The sequence below is a fragment of the Molothrus aeneus genome, chromosome 13, assembly GCF_037042795.1.
Source record: "Molothrus aeneus isolate 106 chromosome 13, BPBGC_Maene_1.0, whole genome shotgun sequence".
NCBI lineage: Eukaryota > Metazoa > Chordata > Aves > Passeriformes > Icteridae > Molothrus > Molothrus aeneus.
The window spans coordinates 4,864,301-4,890,433 of record NC_089658.1 but is presented as its reverse complement, the minus strand read 5'-3'; the positions used below and the strand labels follow the sequence as shown (position 1 = coordinate 4,890,433).

Below are 26,133 nucleotides of genomic sequence, written 5' to 3'. Positions count from 1 at the left end.
AGGAGGGAAGAAAGGGAAAGAACAGTAAAAGAAATCAGTTGTTCATCTGAAAAATGGGTAAGGAACTGCTGGTTAGCAACAACCACAAACTTTAGGAGGCAAGGTGTGCACCAGAAGAACCAGAGTTGGGCACATACACCCTTGATCACCAGGCTGGTTGAGTACAGGAACCACGACTGTAATTGCTGAGAAATATGTCTGCATGTGTAAAGGCTGTATCACATTTATACTGATCATGACAAAACCATCTGCTGAGGATTCTAACTCTGTTCCATAAATAAATTATTGATACATAGGAAGTGTCTTGCTTCACACAGCTGTAGGACTGTATTCTCCTCAGGTACCAGAATGACTGCATCACTCAGACAAGAGTGATGTAGGACATGCACATGATGGTGCAAAAAATATCCATTGGCTGGTATCTCCTCTTTTTATAATGTCAAACACCAACCCTCACTACTTTTCCCACTAATTCTTTGAATAAATAATGATTTGATTGCACCAACTGGAACCAAAGATGGAGAAAACAAATACTGCATATGAAGTTAAACATAACCTGATAGGTCTCCCTAATAAAATGAAAGTAAATGACATAGGAGGCTCAATCCTCTTAAGCAAAGATCCAAACCAGCCAAGTTTTTGGCCGTTATTACAAGTAACAAATGTTAACAGTAAGAAACCATCCACCAGTGTGAGTTCTTATTATATTTACCAGTATCTACATATACCTACAGGAGGATTTCTACTCACAGAAATTATATACTCTTTTTATGACATACTAAAGATGGAGCTCTAAAATTCATTATGTGCTTTGAAAGCTTCTCATCTACTAAAGCATTCAGCTACTACAAAGCTATAAGCTGATTTATTGTTTCTTCTTAAAAGGAAATATTATGTTCAGAACAACAGATTATAGCTAATTTATCTTTAAGGTAGAGACCATTATGAGAATGAACCTTTTCTTTGCCTTAAAAAGGAGATATTTAGTTCTTGGCCTACAAGTTTACAGAATAACTTACCATAAATATTTCTAGAGAAGAGTTTCTGGATTTACTTGTCAATATAATTTCACAATTGCAAAACATAGTTCAGCTGCTGATAATTATGCTTGGAGAAAATAATAATTACCAACACTGATTTCTTTCTTGTGGTTTTGAACTGTTCCTTTCATTGATATTTTCTGTTGATTTCCTGTAATTAGCTCCCCCTTCTTCAGTAAATTTACATGCTGAATATAAGTAGATTGTATTAATTCAATCTTCTAATAGTATTTACCTGAAATACAGTAGGAAGTTCATTATAGTGGCACCAGAGCTCTAAACGATGACAAATTTTCATTCAGATCCCTCCCTCTTTTTCTTTTTTCCCATTTCCCACTGTTAGACAACACAACAGGGCCCTTTCCTTCAGTCATCCTGACTCTTTACCTGGGCTGTGCTTGGCAGGGCAGGGCACTAGAACCTTTGGGCTATCATAATCACAGGAGATGCTCTGCTTTCATAAAACTCTTCCCAGGAATAAGGAACTGTTTCCTGGAATAAAAAAGCAGCTTGTAAACATTCCTACTCAACTCAAGTTTGAGCAAAATCTGTTCTCAGTTCATGCAGCTTTTCTGTATTTTTCACTTGGGATTTTTCAGTATTAAGTTGCCATCTTCTAGGAAAACATGCAATTGCTCAGATCCACACAAGTACCAGTTATCTCCTTTCCCCTGAGCAGTAAATAATTATTTGAGGACCTTTGGTCACCTGGAGGAAGATGGAAACTATCCCAGCTTCCAAGTCTGCTCCAGGCAGGCTGGCTTGAGGAAAAGGCAAATAACAGATACAGGGCAGGGGTACAACATTAGCCCAATTAATTAAAAATTGAAAAAATACTGAGGAACAAGGCATCAGGAAAGCCTTCTATTAATTAACCAGAAAAAGGTCTAACACACAGCATGGGGCAGGTTGTACCATGGTGCTCGCCAGCCTCTCACAGGGTAGGGAGAGAAACGGGCGCCCACTGAGGCGGCTGCCATGAGGGGCCCTCAGGAGGGACCCCTCACCCCCACCAGGCCCACAGTATTTTAGATTTGTCTAAAGCTGACAGTGGTAGAAGCTTTCTAATTTAGACTCAACAGACTGTGTCCACAATACAAAGATATAAAATTTCGGGTAGTTTTTTACTGAGACAGCCGCCATGAGGGGCCCCTCACCTCTGCCGGGCCCACGGTGCTTTAGGTTTGTCTAGAGCTGACACAGGTCGAAGCTTTCTAAATTAGACTCAACAGACTGTGTCTACAACACAAAGATATAAAATTTCAGGTTGTTTTTAATATATTTTAGCTCCATAAAATAGCCACATTTTAACCATAATGGAAAGCACATCTAAAGCTTCCATATAATAAAATTATTATTTTGGAACTTTTATTGAAAAATAGTATTACCTAGAAATCTAAAAGCAATAAAGAAGAGGAAAGAATCGACGTGCATTACCACATTAGCATAGATAATAATTTACAGCTTCCATGCGATGCTAACTCCTGGTACCCCATTGCCCGAGTACAGTTTGTGCGAGCTGTACTCAGGGAATACCGGGCACGGCTCCAGGGGAGCCTCAGCCGTACAGCCCGAGCGATTGAACTCAGCGGGGCCACTCAGCCAGAGCACCCCAATTTAAATACGGAGCGCCAGACCCGGGCCCGGCCCAAGGCTCCTCCCACCGCGCGCCCCGCCGGTGACGTCACGCGCCGCCGTTCTAGACCGTTCCAGCCCCGTGACGTCACGCGCGGCGTCATTCCAGAAGATTCGGCCGGGGCTCCTATAAAGCCTGCGGAAGAGGCGGAGCTGCCGGATCGGGGAGCGGGCGGTGGTAGTGGCGGCGTTTTGTGCAGCGGAGTAACCGCAGCGGTGAGCGCGGCCTATGGGCCCTCGGTAGGGCGCTGGGCGGGATAAGCTGAGGGTAACCCGAAGGTAACGTGCCGCGTCCTCCCACAGGCACCCACCATGGTGAAGGAGACGGAGTACTACGACATCCTGCAGGTGAAGCCCAATGCCTCCTCCGAGGAGATCAAGCGCGCCTACCGCAAGCTGGCGCTGAAGTACCACCCCGACAAGAACCCCAGTGAGGGCGAGCGGGTACGTGGGGTCGGGGCCGGGGCTCGGCCGAGGCCTGTGGGCCACCACCTACCCACCGTGAGGCAGCCGTGCTCCAGGCGATACCTACGGGCCTTGCGTGGGGCAGGCCCCGTCCGGCTCTCCGGCGGGCCGGGGCCGAGCCGGGCTCACCGCGGGCCCCGTCCGGCTCTCCGGCGGGCCGGGGCCGAGCCGGGCTCACCGCGGGCCCCGTCCGGCTCTCCGGCGGGCCGGGGCCGAGCCGGGCTCACCGCGGGCCCCGTCCGGCTCTCCGGCGGGCCGGGGCCGAGCCGGGCTCATCACTTGGTGCCGCCAGGCCGCGCAATGGGCGGCCCTGCCGGGAGAACCGGAGGCTGGCGTAGGGCCGGCCGCGGAAGCACCGCGGGTCCCCCACAGACAGGCCGTTGTTACAGCCAGTGTGCACTAAGTCCCAGCTCAAATTCTGCTTTTCCCCTCCTGGAGCGCAGTGTCCATATGTGAAGGCTCCCCTTCTTCCAGGTCTCTGTTCAGATCTGTGAGTCTGGTAGCAGGCCTGTGGCAAAGGGGATGCAGCGTTTCTTTTTTTTTTGGATGTGGCATATACTGGTTTCCCTGTAGTTACGGTGGAAGATCGTCCTTAGAGGAGCTGGTTAAAACAGGCAAAGCTGGAAGGCTTTCTAGTGTGCCAGTGGCCGCTGTTCTGTCAGACGTTTAAAAGGCTGGTAGTGGATCCGGCTGCCAGCACTGTTGTGCTGGATGGGTTTTCTTCAGAAAAAATCCTAATGCAGATGTCCAAGGTAACTATACCCGGGAAATCACTGGGCTGTGCGTGGGTGGACTGCTTACAAGAGAGCTAGTTTACATGCTATCAGCACAGACCTGCTCAGCTGCCTGTGTTGACTTGGATGATAAACGAGCACCACAATTGGAGAACTAAGGAAAACGTGAATGATGGAATTGTTTATCTAAAAGCTGGCTTACTAATACATTAATATAGGAATAGAAGGTCCATATTTACCTTATGTTAGTCTCTAGAATACTAATTTACAGAACTTAAACAGTGGCATAGTCAAAGGCAATCTTTTCTGCTGTTAGTTTTTTAGTCAACCTTTTCTGCTTTTATTTTGAGCCTGCTTTTTTTGCTTACACCACTTTACATGGCCATGAGTAAATGAAATTTTAAAATTGAAGTGGTCATTCTAGTAATAGCAAGTTCTTTTTAAAAATTCAGTTGGTAATCTTAGTAATAGGAAATTCTTCATAGCTATTTAAGAAAATTCCTTAATTGTTTTGATTTGTATCTAAGTCCTTGTGTTTGTGATGAGTAAGCAACACCCTTGTCTGGTCACATAAATCTCTGCTGTAGCTGGATGTACCAGCTCAGCAGGCATGGAGGATCCCTGTGTAGCTCTAGGCTGACTAGCACTGCTGTGGCCATGAGGAGTTGGGCACCTGCAGGACTTCAGGGACAGCACCATATTCCTTTCTAAGTGGATTTGTTAGAGGTTATAATGGTTGTTGCAACTACCACAATCAGCAAAATGTAGTTGTTGTATACTTGTAAGGTGGATGTGACTGAATTAAGCCCACTTAAAACATGGGAGGAGGGGGGAGAGGGAGGAAAGGGGTGGTTTTCCTGGACAAAAGTGTACTATTATAGTCTGTTACCTAGGGAGTTTCCTTTGGAAACAAATGCTACAAGAGGGTGTTGTAGTGGCTCGATCTGTAGATGGAGTTGTATATGAGAGGGCTACTTTTCCTTTTGGTCATAGTTGTTCAGAGCTTCTTTTTTCTTTTTAGTTTAAACTTATATCCCAGGCATATGAAGTTCTGTCGGACCCAAAGAAAAGGGACCTCTATGACCAGGGTGGGGAGCAGGCTATTAAAGAAGGAGGCCTGAGTGGCGGCAGCTTCTCTTCACCCATGGACATCTTTGACATGTTCTTTGGTGGTGGAGGCCGAATGAATAGAGAGAGAAGAGGTACACAGTTCTAAACAAGTTCTAGAAACTCTAACCATGCACTTAAGCATAAAACACCTGTGCTATGGTACTGCTGTTCTGCTGAGTGCACATAGTGTGGATATTACTTGTTGCAACAATAGAATAAGTAAACTATGATTTTTCGAGTTACTCTAGCATTAAGAGTCTAATAAAGTAGATAACGTGGCTTAGCCATAGCCATCTTTCTGCTAAGTTCTATTTATTTTTTGTTGAAGGGGGAATGGGTAGTCTGTAGGGGAGGGGAAAACATCAATAAGTCAGCAGTTGATTTAGACCTGTTTAAGTTACCTTTTTTCCAAATCTGTGCCTCACTTGCTCATGTTTTTGGGCAATTTGCTTCAAAGGACACCATCAACTTAAACTTCAGTAATTTTAAATCCCATTAAAATACTGGGAGAAATTACATGAAACTGAGTACAGTGTGCTACCAAAAGCATGATATGATTTTTGTCTTTTCCAAGCCCAATGCCTGTTAAAGGAGCAAGTAGTAACTTGCTGTAAAATCACTGAAATTATGCTATGAAGTGGCATGGAAATTCATAGGTAGGCATAAATAGCAACTTCTAAATTGACTAATTGAAGCTGGTAGTGTCCTTGCATCTTGCTGTTTCAGTTAAGCTTATAAAATTAGGAGTAGGGATAGGGTGGCTTTGATGATGCTTTGCTTAATTACAGCTCAACCTTTATGTTCGGAAATAAATGGGTGGAGCTTAGCCGAAGCTGATGGAATTGCACATGCTTTTAAGGGGGCTGAATTGTGTTCAAAGTTTGGAATGAACTCTGCATTTCTTCAGTAAGACTGTGCATGAACATTTGTCTTCACAGGAGCTGAACAAGTATTAATATTTTCCTTTTTTTTTCTGAAGGCAAAAATGTGGTGCACCAGTTAGGTGTATCTCTTGAAGACCTCTATAATGGCATTACAAGGAAACTGGCACTGCAAAAGAATGTTATTTGTGCAAAGTGTGAAGGTAAAAAAAACACAAGTAGTGGTTTCAAATCCCTCTTCAAGTTGTTTGTGTGGCTTGTCTGAGGCTGAGAAGAAAGTCTGAAGGCTTTCTTACTTTTCTGTGTCTTTATTCTTTGCCTGATCCCTGGAAGTCTGCCAGGGCGTTTAATTCTTACTTACGCTTATTCAAAAGTAAGTCTCTCGACAGTGTTACAAAGTGATTGTTCTAATTGCAAACTAAAACTCACTGAGTTGCAGTTAGGGGGACCTAAATTAAAATTATCTTCACCCAGAACTTGGATGTAAATGTTTATTCTGTAAAACTTCTTTAATTGCTGCAGGTGGAAGACTAGCTTGTGTTACGCTACTAATTTTACAGTTACTAAGTACTCCCTAGACTGGTCCTCTTTGAGGTAAATTTTAATAAGGTCTTATATCTTAGTACTCTGTTAAATGTTTCATAAGCAGATTCTTTTCCAAGTATTAATGGAATGTTTATGTCTTGAATTTGGTATGCTGACAGTTCCTTGGAAACCAGGAGTTACTGGGGGGGGGTGGGCAGAGGCTAATACAATTAGCTGGATAAACATTTTGTTTGTAGAAACCTCCAGCTTGTGAGGTATGTTTTGTGATGGCAGCTAAATTCCATTACTGAACTACTCTTAAGTTACCCTAAACATGCTCTTGAAGTCAGTGAGTTCCAGCCTGACTACTGTAGTTTTTTTGAGACTGAGATGCAATTTAATTCTTTTGTCAAAGGTTATGGCGGAAAGAGAGGGGCAGTAGAAAAATGTCCTGTGTGTAAAGGAAGAGGGATGCAAGTTATAGTTCAGCAGATTGGACCTGGCATGGTGCAGCAAATCCAAACTGTGTGCCCAGAATGCAAAGGCCAAGGTGAAAGAATAAATCCAAAAGACAGATGTGACAACTGCAATGGCTGTAAGGTTGTAAGAGAGAAAAAGATCATAGAAGTTCATGTTGATAAAGGTAAGAACTGTATATTTGTATTGGTTCCCAAATAATAGTCAATAATAGTCTATAGTTCTGCAGAGAATAAATGGGTTTCTTTTCTTCAGGTATGAAAGATGGTCAGAAGATAGTATTTCATGGAGAAGGTGACCAGGAGCCTGATTTGGAACCTGGTGATGTTATAATTGTGCTTGACCAAAAGGACCACAGTGTCTTTCAGAGACGAGGGCATGACTTAATCACAAAAATGAGAATTCAACTCTCAGAGGCTTTATGTGGTTTCAGAAAGACAATTGAAACTCTGGACAACAGAGTTCTTGTCATATCTACTAGGCCAGGTAGGTCATCAAGAGTACTAATACTATGTAAACTACTTGGTTTAATTATTCCTGGACTGGAGTTTTGGGGGGGAGATTGTTCTATTTGGGTTGTTTTTTTTTCTAACCATATGATGCAACAGGTTAATGAGGCAGTCACTTAATTTAGTTGTTGTTGTTATTCTTTCTAAAACATGCAGAGTTATACCTAAAGCTGTCAAATAACTCTTAATAAACTTCAGCCCCGGCTGGTGGATATCCAGGAAGATATTAAAGAGGAAAGAATCTTAATTCTACTAAATTATCTGTTCATTCAGCCTGAAGGCTGTGCCAAGAAAAGCTGATTTCTCTTATAGCAGGGGAAATAGTCTAAATGGCCTTAGTTGTGTGCAGCTTGGGTTTAGGTCTTTGCTGTGAACTGATTACAATCTCCCTGAGGTGCCATGAGAACACAGTGGCTGTGAAATGCCTATCCCATCACAGCAGCCCACTTACAGCTCTTGCCTCCATAGGTGAAGTGATAAAACACGGTGACCTAAAATGTATCTACAACGAAGGGATGCCTGTCTACAAATCTCCAATGGACAAAGGCAGCCTGATCATACAATTTTTGGTAAGCTGCATGCTTTTCTGTAGCCAATATACTCATGTTTGCACATGAATAAATGCTCATTTTAAAAAATATGTAAAATTGTAGGTCCAGTTTCCAGAGCACTACTGGCTTCCAAGGGAGAAACTGTCTCTGCTGGAGGCTCTGCTTCCTTCACGAGAAGATGTTATGGTTACAGATGAGATGGATCAGGTAGACCTTGAAGATTTTGATCCAAATGAGCAAACCTACCGTAACAGTGCAGGAGAAGCCTATGAAGAAGATGAGGAGGGTCCAAGAACAGGAGTACAATGTCAGGCATCTTAAAGCAAGGTGGAGCGGATGTCATCTAAGATGTAAATTTTCACAATGAAAACTGCATGGCTGTAATAGCCACTGCTTGTGGTTTTTGTGTTCAGCAAATTGAGTTGCTGCGCTGTCAGTATCACCTTTTTGTAACTAATTTATATTGTGTTCTTGTAGTCTTTCTATATAAAGCAAATGTCATACAGCTGAGAACCAAGTTGGTATGCATTTTCCTTGCTGTGAAGGTTCTCAATTTATTCACCTGTGCTATTTCTATAAGACTTTGGCAATATCAGTAGAGGCTAAGTGGAGTGTCTTATGTAAATACTTTCATACTGGAAAATTAATTTCATAGAATAAAAACATAGCAGAATAACTTCTAATAAATAGTACTTCACCTTTTCTCCTGCTTCTCTTGTACTTTCTAAGCCATTCTGGAAGCCCCTTTATTTAAACAAGTTCTTCTAAGCTCAGGCTCCTGTCATCTAGTCTAGATTCTTTGTGTTAGTTGCACCACTCATACCTGTCTCATTTTGTATTTCAGAAGCATTTTGTGCATGCCCTCCTCTCTGCCTCATAGCCCTCTTCTGTGTTTTGTGGGTTTACAGTAGCATTCCTTCAGCTGCTTCTCTTGTGTGTGACCTAAAGTTACAAGCTGTCCTCTAATGTGTTACATACTAGCAAATACTTGCAAATAAAAGTTTGACCTTTCAGAAGCTCAAGCTTTGTATTTCAGCCTTCCCTAGAAAGGGTTTTTACTTCCTAGGCATTGTATACTTGTGCCTTAACTAAAATGAATAAACCAAAACCACTTGCACTGGGGTATACTGCTGCTGTTTTGTAACATACATGGTATCACAGTACAGGATCCCATTAAAGCCTTTTTTCCATTTTACCTATTTGCTGGTAGTTGTTTGTAATAAGTCAGGGTTAGAAACCAGTGGTCCCCTTTAGTGAAATGAAACCATGATGTGTGATCTGTGTCCATGTACCACACAATTGTTGAAACAGGTGTTCAGCTTAAGTGATCCTCTTGCACGCAGTCATTTCCCATGTCTATAACACAGCCTCAGTCATTTTCCTTCTGCTAAAATAAGCTGCTGTAATACTTAGGCCACGGTTTCCAGCTCTGGTCTATTTATGTTTAAAGGCAGGGGTGATTAACTGAGCAGTTACTTCACCCATGACTACCTATTTCCAAAAATACTTTTTTCCCAAGAATTAGACACAAGGACTTAGAGCTGTAGCTTTTATTTTAAAAAAGTAAGACTTTCTCTTGTGCTGAGCAAAATCAAAATTACATCTGGTTTTGCAGATCAGTATGAATGCTTTTATCATACTAAAAAATTACATAGGACAGTAGCAGTCCCTTGAAACTGCTCCAAGAGATTTACTGAAGCATCTTAGTCAAGACATTTAAACTGGACAGTCATAAATATGAATTTCTTGGTCATCACCAACAGACACAATTTTGGACCCACTTCCGTTGTATTTCACTCCCCAAACCTGTAAATAAGACATGCAAATTTATCCAGAGAGGAAAAAGAATCTTTACAGCAGTAATATTTATTACAAGGAGTAGAGGAAAGATTATTGAAAAGTCCCCTAATTAGAACTGGTGTAGTTGTGGCTTCTGCTTCAGCAGCAGCTGCGGCCGCCGAAGCAGAGCAGGACACTGCCCTCTAGGAGCCTGCCGAGCTCCTACAGCCACTCCCACTGACTGTGCCTCGCCCTGGCCAGAGATACTCGGGCAGGGCTCAAAAGTGTTTGCCCCAGTTGGCATAAATAACCCAAACATTTTCACTCCTGCCCACCCTGCAGCCCTTTCTGAAAACAGTACTGTACAGTGCAGGAAAGGAAGAGAGACTGAAGAACGACTGGCTTTATCCTTGAGCTCTTTCAGAGAACCATTTACCTACCAGTACAAAACTTAGAAGAATTCAGGTCACTGTGATCTAAGACAGTTACACAAGCTCTTACCTGACACCCATCTCCATCAGAATGACATCAGGAAGGATGAAGGCTACCCAGCACGTTAATGTGAAATGCAGAATGGGTGTGTTGACAACAGTATGTTTTGGGTAATCTTGTACACTATTTTGCATTAGTACCCAAACCCAGCATTCCCAGTAACTAACAGATCTCTGTTTGCCACAGACTGAGATCATACACAATAGCTAAAACCACAGGGGAAAGCAAGTCCCACCTGGTACTTCAATATTAAAACCCCCACAACATATAGGTAACTGAAAAGAAGTTACCAGCAAGAATGTACTACAGAAGAAAACATTCAAATAAAATCTGAATGAATATCCTTTGTTTCTTGTTCAGTGGTCCATTAAAATAAAACACCAGTCTATTTATCACCTAAGATTTGGACAAAGAGTAAATGGGTAGAAACCTAACTCCTTCCCTCACAGGTAGCTATCACTGAACAATACATTTAAAACCCACAGTATTACAGACACTGAAGGAGGAAAAACTCCCAAGTTTTCAGGCTGCTTTCAAGCATCTGTTTAAGTAATTCTGTCCTTTTAAATAAGTATTTCCACCCTTACACATGCTGTGTTAGTCACAGAAATAAGTAAAACCAGAGACAAAGGTAACAGAGTCTGCTGAGGCTTAGGCCACTCAGGATTGCCTTTTTTGGGCCTAAAAAATGTTAATGACTTGGAAGAGATCAGCATATACACCTGGGAGTACTAGTTCAATATTAAGTGCTAAATAACCATAACTTCTAAAATTTCCAATTTCATTATAGCAGGCTAAAGCTGCATTACTGCAAGGCTGGGGCTGCAGCACCAAGGTGAAGCACAAATGTGCTGAACTTCACAAGCTCTCCTGGGAACGTGGTGACTCAGGGAATAGCAGCCATACCTGATCTTGGTGGTCAAAGAAAGTGTGGACACAGGTCCTTGTTCCAGCATCCCAAACCTTCACACTTTTATCAGATGAACTGAAAGAAAAATAACACTGATTAATGTTTTAATTAATATATTAACTAAAGTTTAATGCAAACATTAAAGGGTCCCAGATGGTAGACATAAGAAACCCTCTCACCCATCAAATACAGGGATGAAGTAGCAAAGGACTGCATCTTCTGCGAGGTTCCACTACCTTTAAAATAAATTTACTGTTCCAACATCTGCAATGTGAAAATGAAAACTCCCATTTTGGCCAAAAAATTCTTTGAGGCAAGTTCTTTGGATAAGGAAATTCCTGTTACATATACTTGGTCCCCTAGCTGCCTCAGCTTTTTTAAGAATTAATACTAAAATTCAAGCAGATTAATGTACTACTACTTTAAGTTGTAATTCTTGATTCAAGAGCAATTTTTCAGCTATTTAGAATCAAACTGCCTTAGGTTAGGTGTTTTTCACTTATCAGGAACTACATTGCAATGGGAAGACTTAGTAAAATGCTCTCTCTACAGCTGGTATCATATCACAGATTGGCTCGAGCCCTTAAATTTTATGTTATTTCATTACAGATCCCACTGCAATTTGTACACATTTTTTTTTCAGTAATCAAAAACAATTAAAAATCCTCAATACCTGGAAACAAAATGGGTATCATCAGGACAAAATGCTACATTTAAAACCCAGGATCCGTGACCACTTAATGTGCCAGCCAAGTTTGCATGTTGCCTGTGGAAAGAACAAGTTAGCATTTGCTTTGTGAATTCCAGGGAAAAAGCAGCAGGAATATACTCTAGCTAGTGCAATCAAGAATGGTTCAGTGGAAGGTGACTTCTGGACATTTGTTCATCCAAGCTGAACTGGTGTTACAGCAGATTCTGTTTATCCATTTCAAATAGTTAACATAAAAAGAAGTCACTAAGAAGATGGACTGAAGGACAAAGAGTTTCACCAAAGCCAAAGCAATGCAGGTTTAGCGGGTGAAGACCACTGAAGCAGGGCCATTTCCTCCCCAGGGTCTTCCAAGGTATTGCAAGATGCAAGAGAAATAGGTTATAAATATAATTTCCTGTGTACAGAACAGATGTTTAGGAGAGGTGAACACAAGCTCACAGGACAGATACACAGAAGAATTAGCTTACTGCCTACAGGCAAATATGAAGAAAGTAATTTGTTTTCAATTTACAGCTTTCTTCTACCTCTACACTTTCAAAAACTATCTAAGGATGTAGTATTTTATGATTTAAGATTATTTATTACATAAAAAGTCACCAAAGGCTGAAAGGAATTCTGGAGAGCGGAGGGTTTGCTCTATGTTTCACAGTATCAGCCTCTCTAAGCAGTTGCTGTTGAGGTCCCCACTCACACGTCGTAGATTTTGATGTAGCCGTCGTCGGAGGCAGTGACGAGTAGCTGGGAGTCAGGGGAGAAGGTCAGCGAGCGGATGGGCATGGCATGGCCTGCAGGGACAGGGACACAGAGCAGGACTGGCACTCCTCCCACTGACACAGCGCCCAGCAAGCTACAACAGCTCTGCCTGCTCAGACACAGCAGCCTCTGAAGCCTCTTTCTCCCTAGAGGCTTCTTCGCACAATGGAAAATGGAAACAGACAGCAATTCTCAACTGTGAATGTTAAGGCATGTCTGCAACACAAAGACTATCTAGTTTCTTTCAGCTGTGCATCTCTATTAGAAATCATGTCATATTTTATAGAATGATTGCACATTTAAGTGGTTGGGGTTTGCTTACAACTGGGCAGAAACTGCATGAACATTAAAAGCCCATTTATCTGTTAGAAAAAAAAAATGCATGCGTTCTACAACATAAAATGTTCAGTTACTTTTTAGACCAGCAAAAAATTGCTTTAGAACAAATAACACAAGAAAAAGAAAAATCATGTGCAGGGCAGCACACATTTGGCTTGGCTTCATTCCCTTGTACTTTTCTGCAATACAAGGAGCTCCAATTTAAGAATTCAGTTAAGCATTACTGACTGTATCTTTTAAAAAAGGCATTTATGATGCAAGCCTGAGTTTACAGTTTGCCTCTAATATTTTAAGTGGTTTAGGTTAGAGCACACTAAGTAACTAAATACTGTCTAATGGACAAATATGTCAACTCACTTTTGCCATGGTTGTTGTAGCTTATTCTGACTTGCATTATATCCTTTAATTTTGTCAGAAATGAGGTCAGAATTAGGTACTGCAAATAACCAAACCATACCTTCTAGCGTATGCAGAAGTTTTCCAGTTGCAATATCAAAAATATTGATAATGCCATCTATTGCTCCACTGGCCAAGTACTTTCCATCTGGACTCTGTAATAAAACACAAAAAGTGTGATTCAACATCTGTGTGTATTTATGCTGTGTAAGCCCTGACATTCCCTTGGCAACTTTTCACAAATAGTCATCTATGCGGGATACCTGGGCTCCAAAAATCCTGAAGGCTATAAACAAGATCCAAATATATTTTCCAGATGTGCAGGGGGAAATGTCACACAATTTGTATTTGGAACTATGGCTGTCACCTAGTATTATTGCAGAGATAAACTGATGGATGGAAACAAAAATACCTATTTAAAACATATTACAGCAATAGCAATTTCTCATAAGCAATTATCAATTGTGCTTCTTACATATGCAATGCTAAGGATGAACTTTCCTCTGGTGTCTAGAGAATATTCTTTCTTTCCAGTTTCAACACCGAAAATATTTACTTTCCCCACGTGACTTCCTGTTGCAAGGTACTGGGAATCAGGTGAAAAAGCCAGGGACCAAGCATCAACTGTATTAAAAAATAAAAACCAGTTAGCTGGATCCTGTTCTTGGTTCTTATTCAACAGTGTCAGTCCTGTATGGATCTGTCTAGATGTGTAACCCCCTAAGAATGTACAAGCTCATCAAGTTACCCCTTCTATGTAACTAATGGAGCATATCTTGAGCTATTTATTTACATTTAGTAAAAGATTACATTTCTAGTAAGACCCTAAGCTTATGAGACCCTCACATAACAATAAATTTAGACTTTAAGATTGCATCAGTTAAGTGGAAATTCTTACTTTTTTCCCGGAACCAAAAGATTGAAACTACTGAAAAAAGCAACACAAGTATGTAGCAAAGCACAGAAGATGAAAGTACAGGAGAAATGCAGATATACAAAATGTAACACAGATAACATTCCTGCAATTGAATGTAAAAACCCATCATTTTTCAGAGCAGTGCAATGTATTTATCTGGCACAATGTAATTTACAGGTTTTTCTCCTAAAAGTTAAATATTAATTGCCTAAAACACTGCAAGATTATTCTTAAATTTGTGAGTCCCAGTGGACTCATGAAATACTTGGAATAAGACCTTGGGCCCTGAATTCCAGCTTGGAGAACATCAGCATTGTTACCATTGATAGCTGTTTTGACTTGCTTGCTCAGGATTGGACATGCTGGATAAAAAAGGATCAGATGCACGGCTCAAATTCACTGCAGTGTTAGGAAGAACATTCAGAGCTCCTTTGTACATACATTTGAATAAGCACTTGAATTATTTCTTCCAAATGTAACCCTAACCCTTTACCAATGCATGTGTAAGAGAAGCTTCTGCTTTATGCATACAGCAAAAAGCCTACTATGTGTACCTGAGAAAGCACAAGTAGTGTGTAAAAATAAATGGAAAATTGTCTGATGCTGCTTTGTGTCGAGTTCATAAAACCTTAAAGACTTCTGCAAATACAGGAAAGATTAAACCCCCCAAAGACCTTAATGCCCTCAGGCACCCCAATGCCCCAGTATTTGCCAGGAAGAGTCACACTGGTCCCCTGCAGAGCCAGCTCAGCACTGGTGTCTTACCAGGACCAGCATCTATGGACTTGATCTGCTTGCCAGTCTCTAAGTCCCAGAGGCGAATGTGGGCGTCCAGGGAGCTGGAGGCTGCAATGGCACCCGTGTGGCTGATGTCCACAGACACCACCCCCAGCTGGTGCCCCTCCAGAGTCCACTGCAGATCCAGCTTTTCATCGTTCCTTCCATGCAAGGGAAAGGAAAGGCTCGTTGGGAACAGCTGGGGGGGCTGAACATCCCCAGCCTCACACAAAACAAACAATCCACATTCCTCCCTTTGTTCAACACAAGGCAACCCGAGTTCTCCCATGAAATGTGAAGGGCTACACACAAACTCTCTGTACTTAAAGAACTGACAAATCAATAATTTACCATATTCCTGTCAAGCAGGTACTTCATCCTAAATTTGGAAGACATCCCACCAAAAAATGTCCATCACACACCAGTCTGTGGGTGCTCAGAGCTGACCTGTGAGCTCAGCACAAAGTACCATGACTGACATCTTCACAGCCACCCCACCCAAGCTAAACCTACCACTGAAGTGAAGCACATCCTTCACACTGCTTTGCCTAGGAGACAATAACTTCTTTGCAAAAGCACACTTCCATAAGGATTATCAGGATCTTTTTTTCAATAAAAAAGGAAGATGTGATTTCCTCTTTCTCGCTATTCCCATTATTTCTTTCACAATACACATCTCCAAATGCACTGTCTCATCAAAAGATGCATTTCTCATTCTTTGGTTTAGAAGTACATTAAGTATTCTCTGAAATGCATTTTCAAAAGGATTCTCTTTTTTTTTTAATGAAGGCACACCAGAATACCACCACTCCAAGAGAAAGCACACACCAATGGAGATACACTTGCTCAAAGAAGGAGCCATTTTTCTAACATCCCTGCAGATTGTGGAAATTCAAGACTGCTCCACACAGACCATTTCTAAGGCCTAACACAGATTAATATGGGGCACTTACCACTTCCAGACCTTTACCAGATCATCCAAAGAGCCAGAAATCACTGTTTCAGAACCATCATTTTTATTTTTGCCCCAAGCAACAGACCAAATGGCATCATCGTGAGCTAAAAAAGAATATAAGCACATTAATTAAAAAATAAGTATTTTCTCTTGATAGAAGATCACAACTGGTTTTGGTAATGCTGAACTGGCTAGCTGCAATGTTGGCAATAGACCCTGCCCTGCTCCTCAGGTCGACTGAGCGCTCTGAGAGCCTTGTCACCGTCTTGTTTGTTCCAAAATATGCAATGCGTTGTGTGAGCAGCGTCAATGTTGAAAAAGCAGCACAGCTACCTCTGAGTTACTCAGATTTATGCCCAATATAAACATAACCAGGTCTCCTCACACGGATACCTGCCATTGTCAACTTTACACCATCCCAGAACACCAACATTGCTCAATACCCGTTAGCGTTTGCTCACCTTGCTCTTGCTTGAAGAGAATACCGTACTAGAAAGAAAAAATAATTACTATTACACATGAGCAGCCTATACACATATATATACATACACATACGCACACCTGAAGCCAGCAATTAGCTAAGCTAACGCTGTGTTTTTAATTACCTGTGTGGTCATGTCTTTCTGAAAACAATCCCGAGGGGAGCGCGCCGAGAGCAGCCGGACACAGCTCCCGCCGCCGTCGCGCCGTGATGACCTCGGAACCACCGAGAGCGCCGCTCCCCGCGCCCTCCGGCCCCGCGCCTCTGCCGCCGCCCTGTGGCCGGGAGGCACAGCAGGACACATCCCGCCGGCGGAAACGGCCCCGCGTCCTGCCCGTCAGCGCCCTCAGGGGCAGCGGCACCGAGCCCCCGGCCCCGCGTCCTGCCCGTCAGCGCCCTCAGGGGCAGCGGCACCGAGCCCCCGGCCCCGCGTCCTGCCCGTCAGCGCCCTCAGGGGCAGCGGCACCGAGCCCCCGGCGCCGCGTCCTGCCCCTCAGCGCCCTCGGGGACAGCGGCACCGAGCCCCCGGCCCCGCGTCCTGCCCGTCAGCGCCCTCGGGGGCAGCGGCACCGAGCCCCCGGCGCCGCGTCCCGCAGTGGCGTCCCACAGTTTACATCTTCATCGCCGCCTCTCACTCATCCCCTCACACAGACCCACAGGACAGGCGGGCGCGGGGCCGGCGCCATCGCTGTGGGCAGCCCTCAGATGTTGGGTGTGTGGTAGCGGTGGCAGCGGTGCCCTGCGGTGCTGCCATGGCAGTGCTGGTGTGAGCTGTGGGGTGCGGTCAGGTCCGCCGGCCCAGCCGTATAGAAGCTCCTGAGGGAAGGCTGGGCTGGCTGCCGCTTGTCTGAGGTGTGCAGGAGGCGAGGGCCAGGCTGAGCACAGCACTGCCCGACCCCGCGCTCCTTGGGCTGCAGAACTGCCCATGGCTCTTACCACGGCACAGAAGGCTTTAACTTCACAGAATCACAGAATCACAGAGTCATTAAGGTTGGAAGGGACCTGCAAGATGATCAAATCCAGCCTAAGTTAACCACCTTGTCAACTAGGCCAGAGCATGAAGTGCCACACCTGATCATTGCTCGAACACTTCAGGGATGGTGATTCCACCACCTCCCTGGGCAGCTCATTCCAATGCCTGACCACCTTTTCTGTGAAGAAATTCTTCCTGATGTCCAGCCTGAACCTCCTTTGACACAACTTGTGGCTGTTTCTCTGGTCATTTCACTTGTTTCCTGGGAGAAGAGCCTGATCCCCACCTAGCTGCACCCTTCTGTCAGGGAGTTACAGAGAGCGAGAAGGTCCCCCCGAGCCTCCTCCGGGCTGAGCCCCCACAGGGCCCTCAGCCACTCCTTGTGCTCCAGAAAGGAAGTTTCCCTGCCAATCATCTGTGTCAGATAAAAAAAAAAAAAGGTATGACTTTTCTTTTGGAAGCTGAAGTTTCTCAAGTTGCTGTCTCTGCTTGAGTTAAAAGTACAAAAAATGTCAGAATTTAAGTTCAGGAGAATTAATCAGATTCCCTGAGGCTTAAAACTAAAGACAAAGGATCAGTGGTCTTTCACAGCTCTTAATCAGTTTTCATATGTACGCAAAGCTCTTTGAGATCAATAGAACTTGTCTGAGTAAGCAGAGTAACAACCAAAACAGGAATTCTGAATGTGTCTTAACACAGTTCTGCAGTCAAGAATGAAAATCTGGGTAAAACTCTTACACATGATTACAGACTTTTACATATAATTACAGAATCCTTAGTTCTCTGATTAGGTTGAGCTTTGAGAAGATTTTAAGGCATAGAGCTGTAATGTCTTGAATTTCAGAAATCCTCATTTTCTCGTTTGTAGTGACGCAATGGTAAACATTCTCCAAAAGTAAAAGAAGTTATTCTATTTCTTGCCAGGGTTCTTCTACGAATTCTTTCATTTAAATGTGCACTTAAAATGTACTATTTTCACCTTATGTTCAAATAATCAAGCTTGGTCTTGCAGCTCTGTATAGAGTACTGCAGGACTGTAACATAATCTTTGACAGACAAAGTGTTTCTAATCCCTCCAGAGGTTTCAAAGTTCTCTCTGTGCACTGGTATTTACTCTGTACAGTGAACACCTTAGGCCTTCATGGGAAAAGATTGTTCCTGTTCTCCTGTGAGAGGTCAGACTGAGATTGTGGGTTATTTCCTACATCACTTATGACACAAATCTGTATCTGATAGAGTGAAAGCTGATTAGATGCTGCATCAAGAGGATAATCTGAAGCAAAGTGTGGCACATGTTTGATTTACAGATAAATTGCCTCTGTGGAATAGTAACTGAGAGCAGGGTTCTATATGTCTGTCCTTGTTGGGGAGCACTGTGTCAGTATGGGTATTTCAGCCCTAATCACAACAATGTCTTGGGAGTGCCTCTGGGTTCGAATAACAGCTTTTAAAACAGTGTTACAGGGAAGAAACCTGACATATTAAAATGATCATTGTGATCACCCTCATATTGTGCTTACACATAGAAGTGAATTAGGTCATGACTTTGGATGCCACATGAACATTGCAAAAGGCACTTCCTAGCCCAAAGTTCAGTTGCAGAGAACACGTTGGGAGCAGGACAATTTAAGAACACAGGCTGAATGCCATTGTGGCCTGGTATTACAACCCCAGTTCACATCAGGGTTCACAGTTCAACACCAGCCTCACACACAAGATGGATGCCAAGTAAGCTTTGATTCATTAAGGTCCTGAAGACACAGGAACTTCCATAGAACAGGAAGGCTAGATCATTAACTGGGAGCTCCAGCTCTGCAGGTACATGAGCACTGCAGCATTCAAGTACCAGACATGTCAGCTTCTCTCCCTGCTCCACACTAAATAATTCATTTCCTAGTGGGTTTGAGGAAGATGAGAATGGTATTTAAGTTATGTGGTGGTGTTTGCCAAAGTGAGTAATACAGGCATATGCATTTTTGTGGTTACTACTGTCAGGCCATCTCAGTTTAGAAAAGCGACTGTGTATTACAACTGTGCCCGCAGAGAGCTGGATTCAATCCCAGGCTTCTTTCAGGACTGATCCATCCAAACCCAGTTTTGGGTTTGTTTTTCCATCTTAGGGTTCAGTGTAGGATTGGTCACCCACAGGTGCTGCAGGAACAAAGGGCGACTTGTGACAGAGTGTGGAGCCTGTGTGCAGATTTATATTTTTTTTAATGATTTATATATATTTTTATATGTGTGTATATCTATATCTATATCTATATCTATATCTATATCTATATCTATATCTATATCTATATGCATACCATCTTCCTGTTGTGGGGCAGCAGCAGCAAGAGCATCTCCATCCTCTTTCCAGGAGGTTGGCATTCACAGTCAAACATTTCACATCCTTCTGGTGTTCTGGGGACTCTGAACAGTTGTGGCAGGAGCAAAGAATCCTCTGCTTCTGTTGCTGTGTCCCGAGGAAACCATCAAGGGACTGTGTTCCTGGGAGTGAATTGGAATGGCATTTGCACTGTTTGCTCATTCATTTCAGATCTCTGACTGCTCCACCAAGTCACTCAGAGTATCTACAGCTTTTTGTATAGCATGTGTCAGTATTGTAGTGCATTAGCATTGGTTGAGGCAAAAGACAAGAGCCACAGAAAATTGAGTCTTAATACAGTCTTCAGTTCCACTTTTGAAACAAGTCCAGTTCTTTACATGCAAATTTGATGAACTTTCAGCTTTTGTTGGTTTTCCTCTGCTCACTTATTTCTTTGTTATATCTTTTTGTCAGCTGCTATCCCCTTTCTTTCCTTTTCTTGCAACTCCATATGCTTTTTCACTGATAGGTTTCTCTTTGATGGTCCCAAGCAGCTGAATTGGGATCTGGAGTCAAGTATAAACTTTCCTGAAGTTTGAAGAGTTTCAAACAAAAGCTTTGCTTTAAAAAAACTCTTGTCTCATTTTGAAAAACATTCATTGTAAGGGCACTGCATGTTGCAAGTGGTGGCACCGAACCCAGCCATCATACCTATAGGATATAGAGTTGGAACTACAGTCACAACTGTAGTCCAAGGGCTGGCCAAAACAGGGAAATGATATAATGGAAAAGCTCTTCTTCAAGAATCTGAAACCAAGACCAAATATTAATGACATTCTTGCCCTATGAGTTAAGGAAGGATCGTTATCCCGTTTCACAGATGGGTGAAATCTGAAGCAAGGTGACGAATTTAGTCAGTGGTAGATCGAAGAATGGAACCCGTTTCTCAGCCTCTTGGTATGTGCTCTAGCTCAGTGTGTATCTACACACTGACATTGCTTTGAGTTTGCATTTCAATATTACATTGTTTTGCTAATGAGAAAGGAAGTATTTCAATGTATTTATTCAACAAGCAAGGAAAAGTACTTGGGACGGACACAAATGAAAAGGAGACTCAGCCTAACAGGAATGAAAACAGTACTTAGCACTTGCAGGAACAAATCTTTCTCTGGCTGGCACTATGCAGTTTCAGCCCAAGGTGTCCTGGTCGCCTTCTGGTCAGGGGAAAGCTTAGCCTGGAGAGCACTTTCCTTCAGAAGGGATCAGGTTCCTTTGGAGTGGATAAGGTGGACAGTGAGAGTAGAGTGAATGAGCAACTGCTTTTAGGAAGAAAAGAAGAAAATAAAACAGTTAATTAAACAAATAAATCCTAAAAACTAGACCCTCTTCCCCACAGAAGGAACCTCATCCCCACTGTCATCTGCAGAGAAGCCAGAATGGTCAGATGTAATTACAGGCCTTTTAACCTCCTGCTTATGGTATGTATAGGCCAAAGAGAACCTTTCAGAGTACAGTTGTTTTGAAAAGAATAATGAAATAAGCAAAAAAAAAAAAAAAAAGAGCAGAAGTAATTGTTCTTCATGAGAGATTTTCTAATGAAAAATTGGTCTGTGCTTGATGATAACTGAACCCAGATGGTTTTTTCTAGCTCTCTTCTCTTTCTCCCGGTGAGAAGACTTCAGTTCTTCATTCATTTATTTACTTTATCAGAATTATAATATTTTATTCTTTATTTTATTCTCTCACACAGTTTTCTTTTTTTAAGGAGCAAGAGGTGGATCAGAGAGAATTTCTCAGACCTTAACATGAGCCTGAAATGTTGGATATATAGAATATATAGTTGCATATAGAATGCAACTACGATAAAAGAAACATCTGGTGCTCATTTGTCAGGATTGAAATAAGGCCCTTTAAAACATCGTGCATGTAGTTGGGACTGACTTACAGAAGGCACAAAGTTTCAACCCATACATCAAGTCTAGCAGTAAAACTTTTTTCTCCAGGATGATGAATTTCACATGTTTTACCAAAATTAATGCATGTCCCTTGCTATTGTAGTTTCAGATATATATGACAGCTAGGGATGACTGATGACCTTATGCACCAAAACTGAACCACTTGAGCTCTAGGAAGACACTTTTGGCTGTCAATTAATAATTGGCTATTTAGTTGTGAGCTAAGTATTTACCACATAATCTAAGGCTCTCTTCTAAGTCTGGCTGTGTCCTTTTTACTTTGGTATCCATACATAATGTGTGATAGAAGGCTCTTCTGTGCCATCCTCAGGCCCCAAGTGCCAGTGAATGTCTGCAGTCACTGCCTGTGTCAAGTGTGATGCTGCTCTCACAAAGCAGCAGGAGGAAGGCATGGAGGATGCTCTGCACTTCTCCACCCAGAATGCTGGCTCTGCTTGCATCTGGGTCACTTGAGCTTATGATGAGTGGTAGTAAAGACAAGAGAAAGCACCTTTTTTTTTTCTTTTTCTGATCCATACAGATAATGGCTTGAATAGGCTGATGAACTGGGAGACAGAGAGGAGGGAAGGGTTTTCCTTCATCTGCTGTGTAACATTCTCTGCCTGACCAAGCTGTTTACAATTCACTAAGGATGAAATGAAGGCACCATGGATCCAGTCTCTGGATGTGTTATTTGCTTCACTGTAAAATGCTATTAACTTTATTCTTCTTAGAGACTCTCTTTCGAAATTGATAATCCACTTAGCTGCTAAAATTGGCTTTTAGACAATTTTTTTGCTGGAATGGGGATCCAGAAACTGGCCTGGCAATGTGGCTCCTTTGTTACATCAAGAGTCTTTTTTATATGATAAACTTTTACAGGATCAAATGTTGAGGACACAACTCTGGCTTTTTAGAATAATTAGTAAGAAAAACCAGGAAGAAAATCCTTCATTTGTTGGCAGTAGATGCTAAGACTGTTCATAATAATTACCTCCAATACTCTCAAAAACTTTCAGTTGTGTTTACTAATTATTTGTTCTTACGTATTTTTGTGTCACCATTTGGAATATATTTACATAAATAGGTACTTAGATCTTCAGTGCTTGGTGTCCATTTGCATGGCTTGCTGGCAGATGGACTGTATGGATACACTTGGCTCAACCAGACAATTACTTTGCCACTTATCTTCATGTCACTGCCCTGCTTTGTTATTGCAGCCTTCAATGCCACTTCTGTCTTCATCAACACTGTCTCATTCATGCTGTTTGCTTTGATGACTTTGCTGGGCAACCTCTTTCGTGTCCTTGTCTCCTTGTGAGAGAGGCTTTTTCTTCTTCAGTTTGCCTGTCTGGCTCACCAACCCCTGTGAATCAAATTGATGGTATTAACCTTACACAGAGGAGTTGTGCTGCAGGATAAATGCCAGTGCTCTGCAAGCTCTGGCTCCATGGGAGTCAGAGGGAGAAGGACTAAGTATGGCACATCATAAAGCATTATGATTATGTTCAGCTACCTCTGGATGAGATGCTTGACTCAAACCATACAAGTTGGTTAAATCACTGTGTTGTTGCTGGCTGTGAGAGCCCATTTTACAGTGGTGATTCAACATTCTGCTCCTGCACAGCAAGACCATGTGTTCATGTCTGATGGATTTTACTGGGTCCTGAACACATGTTCAAATCTCTACTGAACAGGTTCCATAAATACCTCATATAAAAATGCTAGACACTTTTGTGAGTTCCCATCATAAGTACTTCATTCACATTTGACATTGTATCAGTGATGGGTGTTTCATAGAATGAAAAAAAATTTCAGACATGTAATGAGGTGATTGTTTGACTGCTTTGGTCCACCTATGTTTAGTGATGTGTTACTGACATTAGCAGAAATATGGCATGAGGAAATAAGAGATTTTGTATGTAAGGTAATTGTCTTCTGGGTTTCAAGCTTTCTAAGTCAGACATAGAACCAAAAAAAAAAAAAAAAAGAGAGGAAAAACAATTCCTGATTTCTGTGAACTTCAGATTAATTGCATGACTGGAGAATTGTTGCTGAGATCACATAACACTGTACTAGAAATTGGATGCTGTGATACCAGGAAATCTTCATTTCTTTGTGTTTTCTGGGGCAAGAAAACCTTCCCTTTTACACTTCTGATATTTGAGTTAATTTATGCAGTGGCACCTGGAACCCTGTGCTTTTTGATTTTTCAGGTTTGGTGGTTTGGAAATGCTATCTAAAATGCAAGTGTCCCTTCGAAACTGAGGTTGCAAATTCTCAAAAACCATGTTGGGAAACTGCTGAGGAAAGGCTTGCTTGCAGAGATTGATGCATTGAAAATACTGAGAGTGCAATTTTCCCTGTGGTGTCTTGGCCCTTGAGGGTAGACTCAGAGGTACTAAGAGTGAGGAACCCCTAAATGTGTTCATCATATGACATTTGACAAGTGCTAGTGAAGTGGCTTTTTTGGTGCACAGGAGTCAGTGCTTTCCATGCTCAGCTGAAAGAGAACAACGAATTTAAGCAGCTGCACTAAGCTCTGTTAGCATCTGTGACCCACTTAGCTGCAGCTCTTGGTGCTGCCTAATGGAGGGAAGTCATGCACATCTCAGTAATGACACCTAGGCCAGAGCTGATCCTGCATGAAAACAATTACACACTGACCCCTGCACTTCCGAGGTCAGGAAGGGAGTGAGCTTTTAGGCCCTTGCAAGGCACCACCAGATTCCATAAAGTGCAGTCAGTAGCTCTCATTTATTAGTCTCAGTTAGTGTGTTGTTGAAAGGCAGAGATTTAGCAGGTTATTGTTTGAAGTGCTACAGTCAGCATAGGAATTACTGGGATATTTTGAATTTGAGTGCCACCACTGGATGTTCCTGTGACATGCAATGATCACAGCAGGGGTGAATGGGACTCGTCCAAGCCCCTAACTGGCAGCAAAAGCTCTATCACAGGGCTTTGAACACCAAGCAAGGTGGTAGTAAAAATATGTGAGTGTTGGCCAGCATAGCATTGACTAGTCAGTCTAGTGCAAACAGACAACACAAACACAGTGTTAGAAAGTAGAGAACTAGAGTTTTGGCCCAGACAAGGGACAGCAGTGGTCCTGTCTGGACTGACAGAAAGTGGAGGGGTTTGTCTGGCTCTTTTGTACTCTGGCACTGCTGAACTGGGTACACACAAATGTGCTTCAGTCCTGATCCAGCACAGTATTTAAGCATGCACTAAGTGTTTTAGCATTGAAATACAAATATTTGGAATCATGATGTTTAAGTTGCTGGTTCCCAGTCTTAATTACAGGAGATGAAGATAATAGAAGCCTTCTCCCATCTCCTCAGTGAAGATTGTCTCAGTGAAGGTTGTTGCACAAGTCATGAAGAATTTGTTTTAAGGAAATATTTTAGACTGATGTTTTGCCTAGGTCAGATTTGTCAGTTCCTGAGATGGGATTGCTCCTAGTAGAGTCTCCATACATTTTGATAAAAGATGTGTGTGCTATGGGGCCCTCTCTGAGAAGAGTCATTTTTCAATATAAAAGGTGCTCTATCAAACATCAGAAGAGAAAATGGAAAATTCAGCTTCACAGCTGGTGGTCTAAACATTGGCACATGATCCTCTGCAGCAGTTTTAGATTTTGAAAAGCAGCTTTTCCAGCACGTGTTTAGAATTGGAATAATTTACAATGTGAAGAAAAAACAAATTACAGATTTCTAGTGTAAGTATGAAGGACCAGTCGTCTCTTGTTTCCTTATACTGCTTCCTGTGCCAGGTTTTGTTTTCTGAGAAACCAAGCAAGGCTCAGGAAAAGGCCTCATCTGGGAGAGAAGTGCACAAAAGCTAAAGGACACTCAGTAATGTGAGCTGGACTCTGATACCCTTTGGAGCCCCAAGCTCTGCATAGCCAGAATCTGCTCATCCTCTTGAGCCCGTGTGTGGCAGGGTGGTAAACCTGGCTCCTGTTTGTCCCCAGGGCAATGGCAACTGTTGGCCAGTGATGCTGCATTGTGTATTCACCTCTTCTGAGCAAATCACAGCAAGAACAGCCTCTTTTCCAGAGATGGGAAGTTCTTGGGTTTATTGCATGTGGTAATAAAAACATATTATAGTAACTGCTGATAAGGTGCTGATTTAAAGACATGCAGACTGTATGTCATGGTCTCGGTGGACAGTTTTACCCTAGAGAGACTGAACAAAAGCAAAAGTGTTTTTGATTGCCTTGAGTAATAATCATCTTGAATTTGAGAGCTAGATTTCTGCCAAATGGGCAAATCCAGTTTTCAGCAGTGAGTTTGCCTTTGAGGATTTACATTGTCTAGCTCCTGCAAGAAAATATCAGCTTGCTAAGTAAACACAATCCCCTTTGCTTTGCCATCTCTGCATTGCTGTCTGCATAAATTCATTTTGTTATTGCTAGTCTGTTGGGTTTTTTTCTTTTTGTATGAATCCGGTCACTT

The 26,133-nt window shown here is 42.4% G+C and overlaps 2 protein-coding genes across 2 annotated transcripts; one reads left to right on the top strand and one right to left on the bottom strand.

Annotated features, from left to right (window-relative positions):
• Positions 1-2,768: 2,768 nt before the first annotated feature.
• DNAJA4 (DnaJ heat shock protein family (Hsp40) member A4) lies at positions 2,769-9,122 on the top strand. The gene is made up of 8 exons (XM_066559049.1): positions 2,769-2,891; positions 2,979-3,119; positions 4,896-5,076; positions 5,964-6,068; positions 6,806-7,033; positions 7,123-7,353; positions 7,845-7,945; positions 8,030-9,122. The coding sequence occupies exons 2-8, from the start codon at positions 2,988-2,990 to the stop codon at positions 8,246-8,248; spliced, it is 1,197 nt and encodes a 398-aa protein (XP_066415146.1). The 5' UTR covers positions 2,769-2,891; positions 2,979-2,987; the 3' UTR covers positions 8,249-9,122.
• A 340-nt stretch (positions 9,123-9,462) lies between these two features.
• On the bottom strand, positions 9,463-16,654 carry SKIC8 (SKI8 subunit of superkiller complex). Its single transcript, XM_066559050.1, has 10 exons — positions 16,562-16,654; positions 16,418-16,445; positions 15,955-16,060; positions 14,990-15,162; positions 13,784-13,932; positions 13,370-13,463; positions 12,512-12,605; positions 11,782-11,874; positions 11,105-11,183; positions 9,463-9,733 (listed from the first exon to the last, which is right to left on the bottom strand). The coding sequence occupies exons 1-10, from the start codon at positions 16,571-16,573 to the stop codon at positions 9,644-9,646; spliced, it is 918 nt and encodes a 305-aa protein (XP_066415147.1). The 5' UTR covers positions 16,574-16,654; the 3' UTR covers positions 9,463-9,643.
• Between the last annotated feature and the right edge of the window lie 9,479 nt (positions 16,655-26,133).

What these genes read in the sequence shown, in the direction of transcription:
- DNAJA4 (XM_066559049.1), top strand. Translation starts at nt 2,988, where the DNA reads ATGGTGAAGGAGACGGAGTACTACGACATCCTGCAGGTGAAGCCCAAT. An exon ending in ACCCCAGTGAGGGCGAGCGG is followed by an intron (nt 3,120 to 4,895) that starts GTACGTGGGGTC and finishes TTTTCTTTTTAG; the next exon opens with TTTAAACTTATATCCCAGGC. An exon ending in GCCTGATCATACAATTTTTG is followed by an intron (nt 7,946 to 8,029) that starts GTAAGCTGCATG and finishes GTAAAATTGTAG; the next exon opens with GTCCAGTTTCCAGAGCACTA.
- SKIC8 (XM_066559050.1), bottom strand. An exon ending in TCTCTTCAAGCAAGAGCAAG is followed by an intron (nt 16,061 to 16,417) that starts GTGAGCAAACGC and finishes ATTCTTTTTTAG; the next exon opens with CTCACGATGATGCCATTTGG. An exon ending in CTGGTAAAGGTCTGGAAGTG is followed by an intron (nt 15,163 to 15,954) that starts GTAAGTGCCCCA and finishes CTTGCATGGAAG; the next exon opens with GAACGATGAAAAGCTGGATC.